General features: G+C 51.1%; 2 protein-coding genes and 2 pseudogenes across 2 annotated transcripts; 2 read left to right on the forward strand and 2 right to left on the reverse strand.

Annotated features, from left to right (window-relative positions):
- The first annotated feature begins 910 nt into the window (after positions 1 to 910).
- Positions 911 to 1742, forward strand: LOC119712014 (feather keratin 1-like). Its single transcript, XM_038162813.1, has 2 exons — positions 911 to 1045; positions 1416 to 1742. The coding sequence occupies exons 1-2, from the start codon at positions 911 to 913 to the stop codon at positions 1740 to 1742; spliced, it is 462 nt and encodes a 153-aa protein (XP_038018741.1).
- A 7926-nt stretch (positions 1743 to 9668) lies between these two features.
- LOC119712119 (feather keratin Cos2-2-like) lies at positions 9669 to 10705 on the reverse strand. The gene is made up of 2 exons (XM_038163027.1): positions 10593 to 10705; positions 9669 to 10295 (listed from the first exon to the last, which is right to left on the reverse strand). The coding sequence occupies exon 2, from the start codon at positions 10272 to 10274 to the stop codon at positions 9963 to 9965; it is 312 nt and encodes a 103-aa protein (XP_038018955.1). The 5' UTR covers positions 10275 to 10295; positions 10593 to 10705; the 3' UTR covers positions 9669 to 9962.
- Positions 10706 to 13682: 2977 nt separating this feature from the next.
- On the reverse strand, positions 13683 to 15045 carry LOC119712015 (annotated as a pseudogene).
- A 2261-nt stretch (positions 15046 to 17306) lies between these two features.
- LOC119712131 lies at positions 17307 to 18380 on the forward strand (annotated as a pseudogene).
- Positions 18381 to 18929: the final 549 nt, after the last annotated feature.

Consider the following 18929-nt stretch of genomic DNA (forward strand, 5'->3'; position numbering starts at 1 on the left):
GGAGACTCTCCCTACCAGTGGCAAGTCACGCTCTAATTTTGGCTTGGCTGTGTGTCAGCCTTTTGGTGTGAGGCCAAGCCAGAAGGGTGTGATGTCTGTAGACCCATGTCCCTTGCAGGGACACAGTTGCCCTCCAGCAAGGGCAGATTCATCCATAACCCAGGAAAGGTGGTGCAAGCACTGGGCTGTACCCGAGTACACAGCTTCAGGCAGCCACAACAGCCATTGCTGACAGCATGACCTTCTTGCCAACACTCCCACAGCTTCAGGGGCTCACAGGACAGTCAACATGTTTTGGAAAAGTCTCTTCTACTGGTCAGGGTTTAAGGCATGCAGCCAAAGCTCATGGCACTGTGAAGAGAATGGGACAAACAAGGTGCTGTGCCAAGCCCCAACACAGCCCTCATGTAGTAAGGGGAGACTCCACCAGAACTGTAATCATGGTCCTTAGGAAGGATGAAATTTTCTTTCTTCATGGTGACTGAAGGCAGTGATATGAGACCCCCAGAGACTGCAATGAGAGGGGATGATTCTTCCAAGTAAATCTGTAAAGGATTGAGGGAGAAGGATAAATCATGTCATTAGGCACAGGAGCATTTGTGTACCCAGGACAGACTCCTGCACTGGCAGGGGGAGAGTCAAACCTTTCTGTAATGGGGTTTGAAAGGAACATCACAAGATTTCCCAGTTCCATGTCAGACATCTGCACAGACCCCTCCTGCACTTGAGAGTACATCTTCTGGTGGTAGGGACATGATCCATCTTGGGAAATCATTGGATCTATCATCCTGAAACTTGAAAGGAGCCTACATAGCATAATGCACACGTCAGAAATGAGGAAATGTACTGGCAATGGTGATGGAAAACAAAACACAACCTGGGGCATTAGGTGGGATATTTTGCTTTGGAGATGAGTCTGTTGGAAAATTACTGTCCTCACGCAGTGACTGTGGGCCTGGGGCAGCACAGGAGCAGTATAAAAGCTGTTCCATCTCCTCACTGTCTCATCCACTCCTCTCCTGCACACAGTCTCCTTGGGAACAAGGTAAGTCTGAAGCTCTTTATTTTTCTTTTATTCCTTCTCATCATTATGCTTCCATGGGATTTTTCAGCGCAAAGCTGTCTCTTTGTTCGATACCTGATTCTGGGGTTGCTTTCTATGGGACAGGGAAAGGTGCAAAAGGGGTGACATAGAGAGAGGTTGGAGCTCAGGTGTCTCCTGTGGTATGGGCTAGGAAGGGATCTCCCAGAGCTTGGTTGCGTTTTTCAGGTCTCTTTTGGGCTTTGGAGAACAAGAAGCCTGTGGGCCTCCCCATGATCCTTCCAGCTCTTTGTGTGAGCTCATGTCTTCTCTCCTTTGTGGTGGTGTTACAGGCTTCTACTCAAGCTTTTCTACCCCCCGTCCTCTCTCACAGGTGCATCTGCAGCCCCAAGCCATGTCCTGCTACACGCCGTGCCGGCCCTGCCAGCCCTGTGGCCCCACCCCGCTGGCCAACAGCTGCAATGAGCCCTGTGTCAGGCAGTGCCAGGACTCCCATGTGGTCATCGAGCCCTCGCCCGTGGTGGTGACCCTGCCCGGGCCCATCCTCAGCTCCTTCCCACAGAACACCGCCGTGGGATCCTCCAGCTCTGCTGCTGTTGGCAGCATCCTCAGCTCTCAGGGAGTGCCCATCAACTCTGGGGGCTTTGGCCTGTCTGGCTTGGGCAGTGGCCTCTGTGGTAGGAGGTGCTTCCCCTGCTGAAGCTGATGGTGATGATTCCAGGGTGTGAACCTAAGGACTCAGCAGGATGGTTCTTCACTGGGGATGGAGCATCAGCTTGTTGCTTGCTGAGGGGCTGAGCAACCCCAGCAGTCCCTGCAAAAGGACTCTTGGCAAGCACAGCCCATCCCTGCCTCTGTCCTCTGCCACTCTCTGCTTTCCCTCCTGTGTCCTTGTTCCCTTGTGCTCCCCGGGGCTGTGAGTCCCACACATCCCACCACGGGAGGACCTGCTGGCCCTGCTCCCTCTGTAGGGCAGGCAGATGGACTTCTAGAGGGTTCTCAGCCTCAGCATGGGGCACAATCTCTTATCTGTCCCTCATGCTCACTGCACCATGACCATCGCTCGAAATGACCTAATTTCCCTCTCTTGACTCATTAAAGTTCTGCTGCATTTGAGCCATCGCCTCTGTGTCATTTTTCCTGCAGATGCTCTCCCAAGACAACCAGGGAAAGAGATGTTGCTCAGTCTTTTTTCTGGGAGATGTCTGAGGATGGCTCTGAAGCGGTTGGTAACACAGGCTTGCATCGAGTTTGCTTAGTCAGACACTGGATTGCTTTCTGCTTTTTAAATCTTGCAAAACTAGCAGGATGATGACATTCCAGATGCCAAAGGGATTTTATTGCTAATGACATCCAGGGCGAGCTTCAATCTCTGTGGATGGAAAGTTCATATAGAGCAGCACTCTTTCTCTAGTGCACCAGGATAACTTGGTCCATATCTGCCAATCCTTTCTATGCCATGAAATTTCCATTTCTTTGTCATTAGAGGGTCCACTACTCACAAAAACTGCATGTCAGAATCCCTTTACTTATGCTGAAACACTCCACATGGAAACAACCCCTCCTTTTTTTCCTGGGGGATAAAGACCTCTGCAAAGACCAAAAATGTTTTTGTCGCGGAAGTGTTGGACTTAGTGAAGCCTTTAACAGTTTCTTTCAGCCCTTGGAACAGGGCAGTGAGACCAGGTCATTGTAGCCTAGTCTACAAGGAAGTGTGGTCTTGGGATACGGAGAGATAAAATTTCCACTGCAGAATCTTTTCAGCCCTTTGTCCGTCCTCTGAAGAGTGGCTGCTATCAGAATGGGGTTATTGACTGGACATGTCTGGCTGTGGAGGTGAAATAGCAACTGCAGCCAGAGCTCAGCCTTCATAGAATCACTGAATACCCTGAGCTGGAAGGCACCCACAGGGATCACCGAGTCCAAATGCTGGCCCTGCAGACACCACAGCCATCCCACCCTGTGCCCGAGAGCATTGTCCAAATGTTCCTTGAGCTCTGGCAGCTTTGGGACTGTGACCATTCCCTGGGGAGCCTGTTCAGTATCTGACCACACTCTAGGGAAAGACTCTTCTCTTGATATCCAGACTAAATCTGCAGCTGAGAAACAGAAGACCCACGCCCACCTTTCTCTCTGGCAGCTGGGGAGAACATGGGGAGAGACAAGGACTACACAGAGGCACAAGCTGGGATGCAGCAAAACTTTAATTAAGAAGAAAAGCAGATCCTCTGAGTGGGCACCATAGTGCAGGGAGCACCAAAAGGATGAAGGAGACTCTGTCCCTTGGCCGTGGTGCAGTTCACACCTTGGATGGGGCTTGGCCAGTGATCACAGCCCAGGGGATCACATGGCAGCAGAGACAGGAAAGAACAGGAAGGAAACAGGCAAATTAGACACAGGCCATGGTTGGAGAGCCAGACACAGCTCTTCCTAAATGCCATGGATACTCAATGCCTCTAAATGACCATGTTCAGTCCATTTCCATCTTCTGGGTTCCAGGGGGTCCTTCTGTGGGGCTGTCACCAGCAGCTTCAGCAGATCCTGTTGTGGTGGCGCCTGGTGATGCAGGAGAGGTCAAAGCCCCCGGAGCTGATGGGCACTCCCTGAGAGCTGAGGATGCTGCCAACAGCAGCAGAGCTGGAGGATCCCACGGTGGTGTTCTGTGGGAAGGAGCTGAGGATGGGGCCGGGCAGGGTCACCAGCACAGGGGAGGGTTCAATGATGATGGTGGAGCTCTGGCACTGCCTGACACAGGGCTCATTGCAGCTGTTGGCCAGCGGGGTGGGGCCACAGGGCTGGTAGCAGGGAGTGCAGGGCTGGTAGCAAGGGGTGCAGGGCTGGTAGCAGGGGTTGTAGGGCTGGTAGCAGGGGTTGCAGGGCTGGTAGCAAGGGGTGCAAGGCTGGCAGCTGGACATGGCTCTGAGTCACAGGTGCACCTGGGAGAGAAGAAAGAGACAAGATGGAGTTGGTTGAGGAGCCACCTCTCCACTCACCACAAGGGAGCCAAGACACAGCCTGGCCTGGGAGATGCAGCCAGCGCAGGGAGCACCACATGACTCTTTGCCTGCTCCCCACCACTGGGCAAGGACAGACAGGCCCACAAAAGCACTTTCTTAGTCAAGACAACAAGAGTTCCCCCAGCCCAGACACAGCCTCTCTCCACACCAAATCCTCTCTCCACCTCCCCTCCCCAAACAGGCAGCCTCAAGCCCAGTAGAGGACAGAGCTTCCAACTCACTTGCTTCCAAAGGAGAAGAAGGACGGTGGAGTGGATGAGAGAGTGGAAAGCTGGGGTGCCTTTTATACTGGTCCTGCACTGCCCTAGGTCCAGAGGAAGTCTCTCTGGAAACAATAATTTTCTGAGAAGCTCATTTCAAGTGCAAAACACTCCAATTAATGATATGGGCTGTGTTTTGTTTTCCTGTATGGCCGCATTTTCATTGCCTTCTTTGGCCACACACATTTCTCCCTGAAGGCTCCTTTTTAGAGCTGATCATGGAAGCCCATGGACTTGTGGCAAAGGAGCTCACTGGTGCCAGCAGAAGATGAGTCTTGAGTGCCAGAGGCATTGCCTGCAGTCAGGGAACATTGGCTTGGGGCACTCCCGTGGGCTTGTTTGCAGCCCCATGGGCAGGAAGGGCCCTGCTGCTCCAAGCCCTGGAATGCTTGCTCAGAAGCTGAAGGGTTACTGGACGTGTTGATGTGCCACATCCCCTTCCTCCCACCCTCCAAAATCTTTGATTGACACTGGCCATTGTCCTTGCAGGTTGGTCATCAGCACTGCTGCTCTTGTCTCTCTTCCTGTTAATGCTGCTCTTTGGAGTCCTTGGTGCACTTGTTGGGCCTCATCCACTTCATGGACTCTCTCTGTTAGTCCCCTACAAACAAAAACAACCTCATCATGTCCTGTCCCAGGATGTTCCAGCCTTGCCTACCCAAGATGTTTCTCTGAGTCTCCTTTGCCACACAAGCCCACAGCTGCTCAAGTGGAGGCAGCGCTCTTTGGTCAGTGGTGCTTTCACCACATCCAGGCCTCTTCTGCTTCTCACATTGTGCCTGAAGTTAGTGGGGCACAAGAAATAGGGAGGGGACACAGCTGGTACAGCAAAGGCAATGGCCAGTGTCAATCAGAGATTTTGGAGGGTGGGAGGAAGGGGATGTGGCACATCAACACGTCCAGTTGTCCTTCAGCTTCTGAGCAAGCATTCCAGGGCTTGGAGCAGCAGGGCCCTTCCTGCCCATGGGGCTGCAAACAAGCCCACGGGAGTGCCCCAAGCCAATGTTCCCTGACTGCAGGCAATGCCTCTGGCACTCAAGACTCATCTTCTGCTGGCACCAGTGAGCTCCTTTGCCACAAGTCCATGGGCTTCCATGATCAGCTCTAAAAAGGAGCCTTCGGGGAGAAACGTGTGTGGCCAAAGAAGGCAATGAAAATGCGGCCACACAGGAAAACAAAACACAGCCCATATCATTAATTGGAGTGTTTTGCACTTGAAATGAGCTTCTCAGAAAATTATTGTTTCCAGAGAGACTTCCTCTGGACCTAGGGCAGTGCAGGACCAGTATAAAAGGCACCCCAGCTTTCCACTCTCTCATCCACTCCACCGTCCTTCTTCTCCTTTGGAAGCAAGTGAGTTGGAAGCTCTGTCCTCTACTGGGCTTGAGGCTGCCTGTTTGGGGAGGGGAGGTGGAGAGAGGATTTGGTGTGGAGAGAGGCTGTGTCTGGGCTGGGGGAACTCTTGTTGTCTTGACTAAGAAAGTGCTTTTGTGGGCCTGTCTGTCCTTGCCCAGTGGTGGGGAGCAGGCAAAGAGTCATGTGGTGCTCCCTGCGCTGGCTGCATCTCCCAGGCCAGGCTGTGTCTTGGCTCCCTTGTGGTGAGTGGAGAGGTGGCTCCTCAACCAGCCCCATCTTGTCTCTTTCTTCTCTCCCAGGTGCACCTGTGACTCAGAGCCATGTCCAGCTGCCAGCCCTGCACCCCTTGCTACCAGCCCTGCAACCCCTGCTACCAGCCCTGCACCCCTTGCTACCAGCCCTGCACCCCCTGCTACCAGCCCTGCACCCCCTGCTACCAGCCCTGTGGCCCCTGCCCGCTGGCCAACAGCTGCAATGAGCCCTGTGTCAGGCAGTGCCAGAGCTCCACCATCATCATTGAACCCTCCCCTGTGCTGGTGACCCTGCCCGGCCCCATCCTCAGCTCCTTCCCACAGAACACCACCGTGGGATCCTCCAGCTCTGCTGCTGTTGGCAGCATCCTCAGCTCTCAGGGAGTGCCCATCAGCTCCGGGGGCTTTGACCTCTCCTGCATCACCAGGCGCCACCACAACAGGATCTGCTGAAGCTGCTGGTGACAGCCCCACAGAAGGACCCCCTGGAACCCAGAAGATGGAAATGGACTGAACATGGTCATTTAGAGGCATTGAGTATCCATGGCATTTAGGAAGAGCTGTGCCTGGCTCTCAAGCCATGGCCTGTGTCTAATTTGCCTGTTTCCTTTCTGTTCTTTCCTGTCTCTGCTGCCATGTGATCCTCTGGGCTGTGATCACTGGCCAAGCCCCATCCAAGGTGTGAACTGCACCATGGCCAAGGGACAGAGTCTCCTTCATCCTTTTGGTGCTCTCTCCACTATGGTGCCCACTGAAAGGACTTCCTTTCCCTCTTCCAACTCATTAAAGTTTTGCTGCATCCCAGCTTGTGCCTCTGTGTGGTCCTTCTCTCTCCCTATGTTGCCTCCAGCTGCCAGTGAGAAAGGTGCTGCTTTGGGGGGATGTGGCAGGCACAGATGAGAGCCCTGGGTCTTCCTCGAGTGATGGAAGGGTGAGACACTGTGGCAGGATATTCTGCCCTGTTAATGTGGTCATGCAACTCTGAGAATGCCTTATTTGCCAGGCTCATTTATCAGTACTGGACTGAGGCGGTGGGGCTCTCTGTCTGGCTCACCAAACCCCAGTCATCATCCTTACATTGCTATAATGACAGACACATGACTGAGAGTCAATCACTCTATAATGTAGAAGTCCAGTCCAGTTTTAGACAATAGGTTGAACCCCAGTGGTCACATAAGGGTGTTTTTGCTTGATGGATGCACTCAGGTGGATGATAAATTCCTTTGAATGCATGGCATGGACAAATTTGCATGCAATGCTGTGCTGATGAGCCCAAATGAGTTTGTACATTTCTGGCACTCATCACTACAGGATGTGATGGCTATTCCCACAGCCTGGCCCTGCAGGCTGGGTTGCCTCTTGCATTCTCCATGTTAAAAAGCTTAGAAGAGCATTAGGAGAAATGCCAAGAAATCCTGCCCAGCTTGTGCATGGAAACCCTGAGTGGATCTGCTTCCAGTGCTGTGTGGTGGGTGCCTGTCTCATGGAGTCAAGAGCTTCAGCTGCACAGAGCAAGGAAGGCCGGGCAGATGGAGACCATGGCCAACCAGGTCAGGGGGAGGAAGGCTGGAAGCCGGTGGGTTTTGGCAATAGAAAAAGGCTTCTGCTCCCCTGTGGACTTTAACTTCAGAGCAGGTCTGTCACCTGCAAACAGGTGACAAAAAGGCACATTTGGGAATTTGCCAGGGGGACCTGTGCTCAAACAATTTTTCCTCCTTGAAGGAGAAAATGCCTGTGACATCTTCAGGAGACTCCCTCTCTGAGGAATCTGAAGCAGCAGTCTCCTAACCTGACCTGATGTCTCAAGAGATTTCTTGTTGCAGAAGAAGGCTGCTGAGCTTGCCCTGCCTTTGGAGCAATACCATTTGCTGCTCTTTGATGTGGGCTCCAGGGATAATGTTCCAAAAGGCTTTCTAGAGTGACTACAGAGCTCTGGGATGAAGTAAGGGTGTGAGGGCCCAAGTTGGAAAAGACTGAGTAGAAAAGAACTCATCCTGTGGGTGAAAACCTGATTGCAGGCTTTGTGTTGCAGGTGGAGGTTTGGTTTTGATTGCCAGGGAAATGTCTGTGATGAATGAGGGGTACTGAGCAAGGATGGGAAATATTTGACAAAGCCACGCAAATAATCTTTAAATCTCATAAGAAACCAACAGCATCCTTTACCTACCTCTTTAGTCATCCTTCCCTTGGGTGTTATATGGGTATTGAATCTGTGCTGTTCACTGCAATCCTGAGGATATATTATACAGAAATGGATCCCCTTGGCACAGATGGGTCCATCTAGAGTTCCCAGAGGAACAGTTTTTGTTCAGTAGCATCAGATTCAGAGCTCTTGCTGCCTGGGTTGCCTGCAATGCTTTTAAAACATGTGATCCCCCTAAAGGTATGACATGGCCCTGCCCCTAATGAAGTGTGGAATGTTTCTCACCACTCATTAAGAACTGGAAGGCAAATCCTTCCCATGTGTTTAATTAGGGAGCTTTTCTAGTTTTGTTGCCTTGTTTATTTATACTGGCACAGGAGATGGTAAACAGGAGGATTTTAATCAGCTCTCAAGGCAGTGGCATTTTTTTTTTCTGTATTCTTTTGTCTGAGCCTTTGTCCTTGTTTCTGGTAAAATCAAAATATTCTGGTGATGCAAATTTAGTGGATCAAGGTGCCTGTGTGGGAGATGCAGTATTTAGCTATGGTGAGAATCCTCTGAGCCCAGATATCTAGTGGAATTTTCAGCCACCTTAAACTCCACTTCTCCAGCATGTATCTCCCCAGTTTGGCTATAAGGATTATTCGAGAGGGCAAAAGCTTTTTGTAGTGGAGCCATGTGGAGGGGTTGCCTGTGGGGGTCACACACAGAGCAAAGGGGAACTGGAGATGGTCTGGTTCTGGCAACTAAGACCAGTGCTTGGGCAGCTGGCGTCACTAGGAGCAGGTGAAGCCTTGGTTTTGGGACAGAGCAAGGTGTGCCAGCATCCCGTGAGATGGACAAAACCTCTGTCTCTGCCTGGAGGAGCATGGGAGGAAGGTCACATGCATCACAGAAACCTGTGAACCTGAACTGGTATTTGGAGCCCAGCAATGCCTTCAGGAGTTCATTTTCTGCACCCAAGAAAACATAGATACCCAGGGAATGATAGTTGGACCATTGCCTGGAGCTGAAGGCCGAGGATTAACCATAAATTTTCAAGTACAGATGAAAACACTCCTAAATGTTGGCATTAGTAGTGACACCACAAGTCATTTGAAGACGGAAGATGGACACCTGGAACAAAACATTAGATCCATTTGGAGGTGTTGGATTCACAGGGATGGAGACTGCACTGCACAGAGTGAGTGTGTTACCAATCCTTACTTGTGAATCCCCTCAGCCCTGCATGTCAGGCCAGCAGCTGGGCCCTGCTGAGTGCTGAGGGACTGTGAGGTTTGGATCTCATCTCCTTGTTCCCAGGTGTGCTGGCCACAGGCCCTCGGCAAGGCAATGAAGGAAGGACAGGAAGAGATGAGTTGTGGGCTGTTCCCAGGTGGTGTTGTTTCCCATCCCCACTCCTTTAGAGCTAAAGTCTCCATGATGGCCTTTAGCTGGCAACCAGCCAGGGATGTTCTTCGTCACCTCCCGGAGAAAAGGGAGGAAAATAAAATCCATTGCAGGGAGCCCCACACATTGCTTTCTCCACTTTTTTCCTGAGCAGACTGGAGGAGTTGCCCCAGAAGAACAGACGACTCAGAGGCCAAGGCTTGAATGCAACACAGTTTTAATAGGTTTAAAGAAGAAAAGGAGATGGCTCACAGAGAGCACCAGGAGCAGCCACTAAGATGGAGCTCCCATGTGGTGTTCTTTGCACTGCTCTGCAGAGGAAGGAAGGACGGCTGGTCCACACTTGACTGCCTTGTGGAGTGAGAGACAGAAAAGGAGAGGAGAAGAGAACAAGGAAGCGATGGTCCAAAGTTCCAACTACAGTGTCCAGAAGCTCTGTCTCTGCCCAGAACAAGGTTCAGATGTCGTGGGCGTTCTTGCCGGAAGACATTGCCAGCAGCATCTTTAGCAGGGACGGCATCTGCTGCCACCATAGCAGTTGGTGATGCAGGAGATGTCAAAGCCCCCAGAGCTGATGGGCACTCCGCCACAGCTGAGGATGTTGCCAACAGCAGCAGAGCTGGAGGATCCCACGGCGGTGTTCTGTGGGAAGGAGCTGAGGATGGGCCCGGGCAGGGTCACCAGCACAGCAGGCGGCTCAATGACAACGTGGGAGCTCTGGCACTGCCTGACACAGCACTCATTGCAGCTGTTGGCCAGCGGGCAGGGGCCGCAGGGCTGGCAGCAAGGGTCGCAGGACTTGGGGCAGCAGGACATGGCTGGGGCTCACAGGTGCACCTGGCACAGAGGGCAGCGAGAAGCACAAAGTGAGGACACATGACAAGCAGCACTGCACCCAAACACCTTGGAAGCATAACAACTCCTGTCCCACATTGCACTGCCCAGCTCAAAGCCCAGGAGCCACCTCAGCCAAGTGCCAGCCTCTCTCTGTCTGCACAAGACCTTCTCTCCCCTGCCCTCTCCCAGCACAAGCAGCTCCCAGCCCTGTGCTCTGACAGCCCCTCTCAGCTGAGACCTCCAGCCAGGCAAGAGCTGCTCTTGAAGCAGCAGCAGAAGAAGAGGCTTTCCACTCACCTGATTCCTGAGGAGGAGGAGGAGGTGAGAGAAGTGGATGAGAGAGCAGAGACTTGGGCTGCCTTTTATAGCAGTCCTGCCCTGCCTCAGGCCCAGAGGCAGCTTTGTGGAAGTCCTAATTTTCTGACCAGCTCATGTCAAATGTGCACCATCCCAGGTAATTGTAGGGGCTGTGTCCTGTTTTCCTGCACTGCGTCCTTTTCATTTCCTGGTAATTTCGCTTGCTTTCCTATATGAAAGGCTACTTCTGTAAGTGCCGACAGGAAAAGCCCCAGGATTTCCGGGCAGAAAGACGTCATCATGGGCAGAAGTCTCTGATCAAGTGCCAGCAGCATCCTTTGTGGGCAGGTGATGTTCTCTTGTGTTATTTCTGAGTGGTTTTTTTGTGGCAAAATTGTCAGGAAAAGGGCTCTGGTCTTGTTCTTCTTGGTCACATGCCCAAGAACTGCAACGTGAGGGGACATGACAGGTTTGGCATGTTGTTTCTTTCTTCCACTCATATCATACTTTCCAACTGCTCTCTGTGTCTCTCCAGGCCAGTCTAGAGAGGATGTGTTCCCCTCTCTCCCTCAGCCTGAGAGGCAGATGGACACCCTGCAGGAATGCAGGGTGCATCTGAGTGGCTGCTCCTGGTTCCTTCTGTGAGCCACCTCCTTTTCTTCCTTAGAGTCCCCAAATTCTTTGTACATACCCAACTGGGACTCTTTTTCATCCTCTTTTTTTTGTGGCAACACTTCCAGTCTGCTCAGGAAAAATGGTAGAAAAGCCCTAAGTGAGATTCCCTGTAGCGGATTTTACTTTGTGTCCTTTCCCTTGTGGCTGATGAAGACATCCCTGGCTACTCTGCAGCCAATGGCCATCAGGGAGATCCTGGATGCAAAGAGTGGCAGCAGTGAATATGAGAAACAATCTTCACTTTGGGGGTAACAGCCCACAACCTCATCCCTTCCTTCTTCTCTCCATTACCTGGTCCATGAACAGCACATGTTGTCAAAGACATGACACCTTTATGACATCTGTATAATCCTTCAGTACTTGCAGGGCCCAGCTGCTGCCCAGACATGCAGGGCTTGAGGTTGTTCACAAGCTGGGATCAGTGTCTGCCACAATCAGGCTGTGCAGAGAAAAGCAATGTGTAACATTTGTCAAATGCTCCTCTAAATGTTAACATCTAACACAGCTACAACCTCCCTTAAAATGCAATAGCACAGAACAAATTTCTTACACCTGGGGGCACACAAAGTTACCTATAGGATGGGTTTTGCTGTGTGGCTGACTGGCCTACTCATATGTTCTGGCCAATATTTCTTGAGGACCCAGTGCCATTGGCAGATTAACTCCTCTTCTATTTCACCAAGAGGATGTGAAGCACAAAAGAGAAAACTGTTCAGCTTATCAGTTGACAGAGAACTTGTTATTCCCAAGTTAGCCTGTATAGTGAGAGTGAACTGGTTGCTGCTGCCTTTTGAACACCTGGAGTTGGGGTAGCTGTGAACTATCACACCATAAAGAGAACCATGTGTGCTTTAGTTAAAGATATAAATTACACTTCACAAGCATTAACAGCTCTAAGTACAGAAATTACACAAGTCAGAGAGGCTGCCCTTGGAAAGTGAGTAGCAATTGGCTACTTGGTTTTGAGACATAATCAGGGATGTGAAGAATTTAAAGGGATGTGTTGGTTCAGTCTTTCCAATAACTCCTGACTAATAGAAAAGAAAGAAACAACTAAAGAAACCAGCCACAAGTGCTACAGACAGAGAAGGACTGGATTTCTCTTGGCTGGTTTCATGGCAACACACTTTTAAACTTAGGATGGTTAAAACAATCTCTTGCACATATCATGATGTGATGTGGTGTGGTTGTGACAACGGGGCTTTGAGCAGCCTGGTCTGGGGGACGTGTCCCTGCAGCAGGTGGGATAAGATTGTCTAACCTAAACCCTTTGATGACTCTGTGACCTGTGGGTTGTCCATGGCAGACCCTGTCTTCACCACAGTCCATCTTCCTTTGTCTGTCTTGCAGTCCCCCTTGGGCATGGGTTTGGTCAAAGGTCTCCGTTGGGAAGGCATTGATGGGCAGATTACATCTATCCATACATGGCAGAAATGTGAATTAACGGTGAAACCCTAAGTCTCCTGCACAAACTCAGCCTAAAGTCATTTACCACAGCATATCCTGAGTATGGCTGATACCAGTTCTAACTTCTGAAATATCTCAGCACTGCATCTTAGGACAGAGATGGGCACTGCATGGGCTGAGGGCCCCTATGAGATTGAGATGTGTTCCTCATCTGCCTGTGCTGCTGTGTGCAGGCCACGGACCTTAGACTGGGTAATGGAGGGGAGGAGAAGGTAGGGATGAGGTTGTGGGCTGTTTCCACACATTGCTGTTTCCCAGCTGTTGGGAGGAGAAGGTTAAAACTAAAAGACTTGGAGAGCAGGGTGATAGATTTGCACAAAGTGACCGTGTAGGTGGGCAGAATATCCATGTGAGAGAGTTCACATATTTACTGCTGATTATCCTCTCTTTTGAGAGATAGTATAAAAGCTATCAGAACCTTAAGAGGCATCTCTCACAGACAGGCTTGAGCCTTCTGCTGGGAGAGTGAGACATCAAAAAAGTCAAAGCTCATGAATGCACAGGATTGTGATAAACAGCATGTGCATAAGGCCCCTTGAGATACTGGGACAGGCAGTGACCCGCCAGGATTGGACTGACCCTGATGGTGCCACTGTTGCTCTCTTATGTGTCTCTGCAGCCTGGCAGTGCCTTGGCACCCTTGAGTAAATGAGGTAATGAAATAAATCTACTCTTTGCATTTCAGCTGTGGTTTGGTGACTTGGATGCATCAATTCGCACACCAACCACTCCTGCTACGCTTTGGGGCCTCTCTGTTCCTGATGGCCATTGACTGCGCACTACCCAGCTAGGTTTTCCTCAGCTCCAAGACAGAAGGGCACAAAGTAAAATCAACTGCAGGGACACCCACCCTCTACTTTTCTACCTTTTATCTTGAGCAGACAGGAAGACTTTCTGTGGAAAGAAGGAGAACGTGGAGGACAAGGCTTGGATGCAAAACAAATTTATTGAGTCAAAAGAAGAAAAGGAGGCGGCTCAAAGAGAGCACCAGTAGAAGCCACTAAGATGCAGTAGAGCAGCTGCAGATGCAGAGTGTGCATCTGCCCACACTGCAGAGCATGGCAGGGCAACATGTTCCCCACTAGACTGGTCTGGGGAGACATGGACAGCAAACAGAGGAGAATGAAAAGTAGAAGGGAACTGAAGATACAAATACAATGTCCCAAAGCCCTATCTTCTGCCCAGAACTAGGCTCTGAGGTTGTGGAGGTTCTTGCCCGAGGACGTTGCCAGCAGCTTTAGCAGGGACGGCATCTGCTGCCACCATAGCAGTTGGTGATGCAGGAGATGTCAAAGCCCCCAGAGCTGATGGGCACTCCGCCACAGCTGAGGATGTTGCCAACAGCAGCAGAGCTGGAGGATCCCACGGCGGTGTTCTGTGGGAAGGAGCTGAGGATGGGCCCGGGCAGGGTCACCAGCACAGCAGGCGGCTCAATGACAACGTGGGAGCTCTGGCACTGCCTGACACAGCACTCATTGCAGCTGTTGGCCAGCGGGCAGGGGCCGCAGGGCTGGCAGCAAGGGTCGCAGGACTTGGGGCAGCAGGACATGGCTGGGGCTCACAGGTGCACCTGGCACAGAGGGCAGGGAGAAACACAAAGTGAGGACACAAGACAAGCAGCACTGCACCCAAACACCTTGGAAGCACGACAACTCCTGTCCCACATTGCAGTGCCCGGCTCTAAGCCCAGGAGCCACCTCAGCCAAGTGCCAGCCTCTGTCTGTCTGCACAAGACCTTCTCTCCCCTGCCCTCTCCCAGCACAAGCAGCTCCCGGCCTGGTGCTATGACAGCCCCTCTCAGCTGAGACCTCCAGGCAGGCAAGAGCTGCTCTTGAAGCAGCAGCAGCAAGAGGAGGAGACGAGGCTTCGCACTCACCTGATTCCTGAGGAGGAGGAGGAGGTGAGAGAAGTGCATGAGAGAGCAGAGACTTGGGCTGCCTTTTATAGCAGTCCTGCCTTGCCTCAGGCCCAGAGGCAGCTTTGTGGAAGTCCTAATTTTCTGACCAGCTCATGTCAAATGTGCGCCATCAAATCTAATGGTGGTGGATTATATTCTGGTTTCCTGTAATGCCTCATTTTCATTTCCTGGCACATGCCACATGCTTTCTTATATGAATTCTTCTGTAAGTGCTGAGATGTGAGGCCCAAGAATTTCTGGGATCATAAAAACAGGCAGAATGCTCAAGTCCTGGGCTGGTGGCATTCCATGCAGGTATGTAATGTAAAGCTGTGTAATATCTATGGATTTGTTCATACAAAATTACCGCAAAGCCATAATGGCAAAGTAGAGTTCTCCTGTCTTGGCATCCATGCCAACCTTGAAGGACTGCAACCTATAGGAAAGGTTTATCCCGGAAAAGAGAAAAATATGAGGAGGCAGAAAAGAACAGTTGTGCTCTGACCAAAACGCCTCCTTTCCACACCCCACAGTGCCATGGAGGGCTGGAGGGAACAGAAGATTCATTAATGAAGAATGGAATTAGAATCTTTAAGTAATAGGTGTGGATGAACTGAATAATGGAATCAAAGAACCACAGAATGTTAAGGGTGAGAAGGGACCTTAAAGATCATCTAGTCCAAACCCCCCCTGCCATGGACAAGGACACTGAAGTTAATTCAAGGGTTGTTTTGGGGTAGAGGGAGTTGTGGTTTTTTTTCTTCTTCTGTTTCTCAATATCCTGTTTTATTTTTTCATTGTCATTTAATAAAGAAATTTTCCCCAACTCAACTCTATTTTTTTCTTTTCCCAACTATCCATCTCTCACTGACTCTCTCTGCTGGCCAGTCCACTCTGTATGTTTCCCAGACAGGCCTTTCAGAAGATCTCAACTGTGTTTGTAGTCCCAGATTTCTGAGGTTCGAGCAGTAAAGGGTGTTCCCTATGAGCTCCATGCTTCAGGAGAGGCGGGGAGAGAGGGATAGATGAAAAGTAGAATTCTCCTGCGTTGGCATCCAGGCAGGAGGACCTTGCACCCTTTGGTGAAAGGCTGAGCTCTGCAGGAAGGGGCCTCAGTTCTCCCCTGGCATCTCAATTTTCCCCATGCACCCAGAGATGGGAAAAAGATCCTCTTGCTGTGAGGGGCTGGGATTATTGCCTCAGGGAAGAGGAAACGGTGGAGAAAAGAGCTTCTGCCATGGAACTGTCCCAGGATGGGATTGCAATTGTAGTGAGAGAGCAAGGATTGCTCTGATTGGTGCTCTCTTTCCAGGACCATGGCAGGAACTGGTGGTGGCTTGTCCGTGTCATGTTGCCAGCCCATGTAAATAGCCTTTCCTCTCCCAGAGGTGCTCTGTGTGATGAGAGTTGGGAATGTGCTGTCTGTAAGATGCCTCAGCCCTGAAAATGTGTGCAATGAACATCCAGGGCTGCATGGGGCACTGCAAGGCTGTGCTGGAAGAGCAGTATCTGTCTTCTCTGAGAGAAAGAGGTATTTCCTTCTCAGAAAAATAAAGTAAGGAGAAAGTGTTGTGGGTTGAGATAAAGACAGAGGGATTTCTTACCAGTTACCAAGAGAAAAAACAAGGCTTGATTTGGGGAACATTCACTGTGCACTTTACAAACAAAACAAAGCAAGACTGTGCAAAAAACCACTAAAATAACTTCACTCCATCTCCAACTCTTTTTCAGTGATGCAATCGTTCTTCCTCATCCCTGGTTCTCTTCTATTTCCTCTATATTTAAGCAGCACAGTACATGAGGGGTAGAGAATGAGGGGTTACAATCAGAACACAACAGTTATTTCTTGGGCAAAGATCGACTTCAACAGAACTGATTATGAAAAAGCAGCAGGATTTCAGCAGTTAGCCTAAAAAAAAAAAATCATATCTTCCTACCTTTCCAGACACAGTTGCTAGACATGCAATTATTTTGGGGAGGGTATGGAGGTCCTGGTCCTTGAACATTAAAGGAGTTTGACTCAAAGATGTTTGACTTCCCCTGTACCACACAAGACAGTCTGTTCTACACCTCACAACAGAGCAAAACCCAGGTCCCAGTCCATTCAGTTCAACACCCATTTGCTGTGAGATGCAACCACTTCCTCACTTAGCACCAGGGACATGAGCTGTACAAGTGCATCCAGCATCGGTCTGGAGAGGAGGAACCTGTGTCCCATCCCAGTCACCAGCAATATTCCAGCATAAGAGGATCCATTCAGGGACTTCAATTCAGCGCTCTGCCTGGAACAACTCAAAAATATGTGTGCTCATATGAGGACAGGAAGAAGTCAACAACTGGGGTCTCTGCTGACACAGCAGGTCGGCTCACATGGCAGTCCTTGGGCAAGAAGCACAAAAGTGGTGCCCATTTCCTGGCAACTTTGACACAAACAAACCCACAAGAATGACACAGGGGCACATCAGCTGACCACATGGAATGCCAACAGCCCTTGATCTGAGCATTCTGCAGCTGCTGATGTATTTATGTCCTGGAAATCCTTGGGCTTGTCCTCCTGGCACTTACAAAAGCCCTCAAGGAGGAAATAATATGGCATGTGCCAGGAAATGAAAAGGCAGCAATGCAGGAAACCAGGACACAGCCCCTACCATTAACTGGGATGGTGCACATTTGACATGAGCTGGTCAGAAAATTAGGACTTCCACAAAGCTGCCTCTGGGCCTGAGGCAGGGCAGGACTGCTATAAAAGGCAGCCCAAGTCTCTGCTCTCTCATCCACTTCTCTCACCTCCTCCTCCTCCACAGGAATCAGGTGAGTGGGAAGCCTCTTCTCCTCCTGCTGCTGCTGTTTCAAGGCCAGCTCTTGCCTGGCTGGAGGTCTCAGCTGAGAGGGGCTGTCAGAGCGCAGGGCTGGGAGCTGCTTGTGCTGGGAGAGGGCAGGGTGGAGAAGGTCCTGTGCAGACAGAGAGAGGCTGGCACTTGGCTGAGGTGGCTCCTGGGCTTAGAGCTGGGCACTGCAATGTGGGCCAGGAGTTGTTATGCTTCCAAGGTGTTTGGGTGCATTGCTGCTTGTCATGTGTCCTCACTTTGTGCTTCTCCCTGCCCTCTGTGCCAGGTGCACCTGTGAGCCCCAGCCATGTCCTGCTGCCCCAAGTCCTGCGACCCTTGCTGCCAGCCCTGCGGCCCCTGCCCGCTGGCCAGCAGCTGCAATGAGTGCTGTGTCAGGCAGTGCCAGAGCTCCCACGTTGTCATTGAGCCGCCTGCTGTGCTGGTGACCCTGCCCGGGCCCATCCTCAGCTCCTTCCCACAGAACACCGCCGTGGGATCCTCCACCTCTGCTGCTGTTGGCAACATCCTCAGCTGTGGCGGAGTGCCCATCAGCTCTGGGGGCTTTGACATCTCCTGCATCACCAACTGCTATGGTGGCAGCAGATGCCGTCCCTGCTAAAGCTGCTGGCAACATCCTCGGGCACAGATAAAGAGCTCTGAACCTGGTTCTGGCCACAGATAGGGCTTTGGGACATAGTATTTAGAGCTGCAGGCTTCTCTTTCCTTCTTCTACTCTCCCTTCTCTTTTATTCACTGTCTGTGTCTTCCCAGCCCAGTCAAGTGTGGACATGTTGCCCTGCCGTGCTCTGCAGGGTGGGCAGATGCACACTCTGCATGAGCTCCACTGCATCTTAGTGGCTGCTCCTCTTGGCCTCTGTGAGCCACCTCCTTTGCCACTTTACACTCAATAAACTTGTTTTGCATCCAAGCCTTGTCCTCCATATCTTCCTTTTTTTCCTATGGAAACCATTCCAGTCTGCTCCAGGTAAAAGTTGGAGAGGCAGAGCTTGTGACTCCCTGTAGTGGGTTTTCCTTTCTGCCTTTTCCATTGGAGTCGATGAAGAACATCCCTGGCTTCTCCTCAGCCAATGGCAAACAGGGAAAGGATTGCACCAAAGGGTGGCAGGAATGGGGAAGGGAAACGTCTGGGACTTGCCAACTGCCTCATCTCTTCCTTCTCCTCCCCTGCATTACCCAGTCTAAGGTCCATGAGCAGCACATGTGGTCAAAGGCAGATGAGACAGGTACCTCACAGAGTCCTTCAGCACCAGGGAGGACCCAGCTGCTTCCAGACATGCAGGGCTGAGGTGATGCAGAATTCGGTATCAGCATCTGCCAATCAAGTTGAGCAGACTGTGGGGTGGCACCTTTCCTTCATTAAGGAGAGGGAAATACTCAGCATTTAAATACTCAAGGTCAAAAGGAGCGAAGGAATTGGCTTAGGGACTGGGTTCCGATGTGGACAGTGGC

This window comes from Motacilla alba, chromosome 27, assembly GCF_015832195.1.
Source record: "Motacilla alba alba isolate MOTALB_02 chromosome 27, Motacilla_alba_V1.0_pri, whole genome shotgun sequence".
NCBI lineage: Eukaryota > Metazoa > Chordata > Aves > Passeriformes > Motacillidae > Motacilla > Motacilla alba.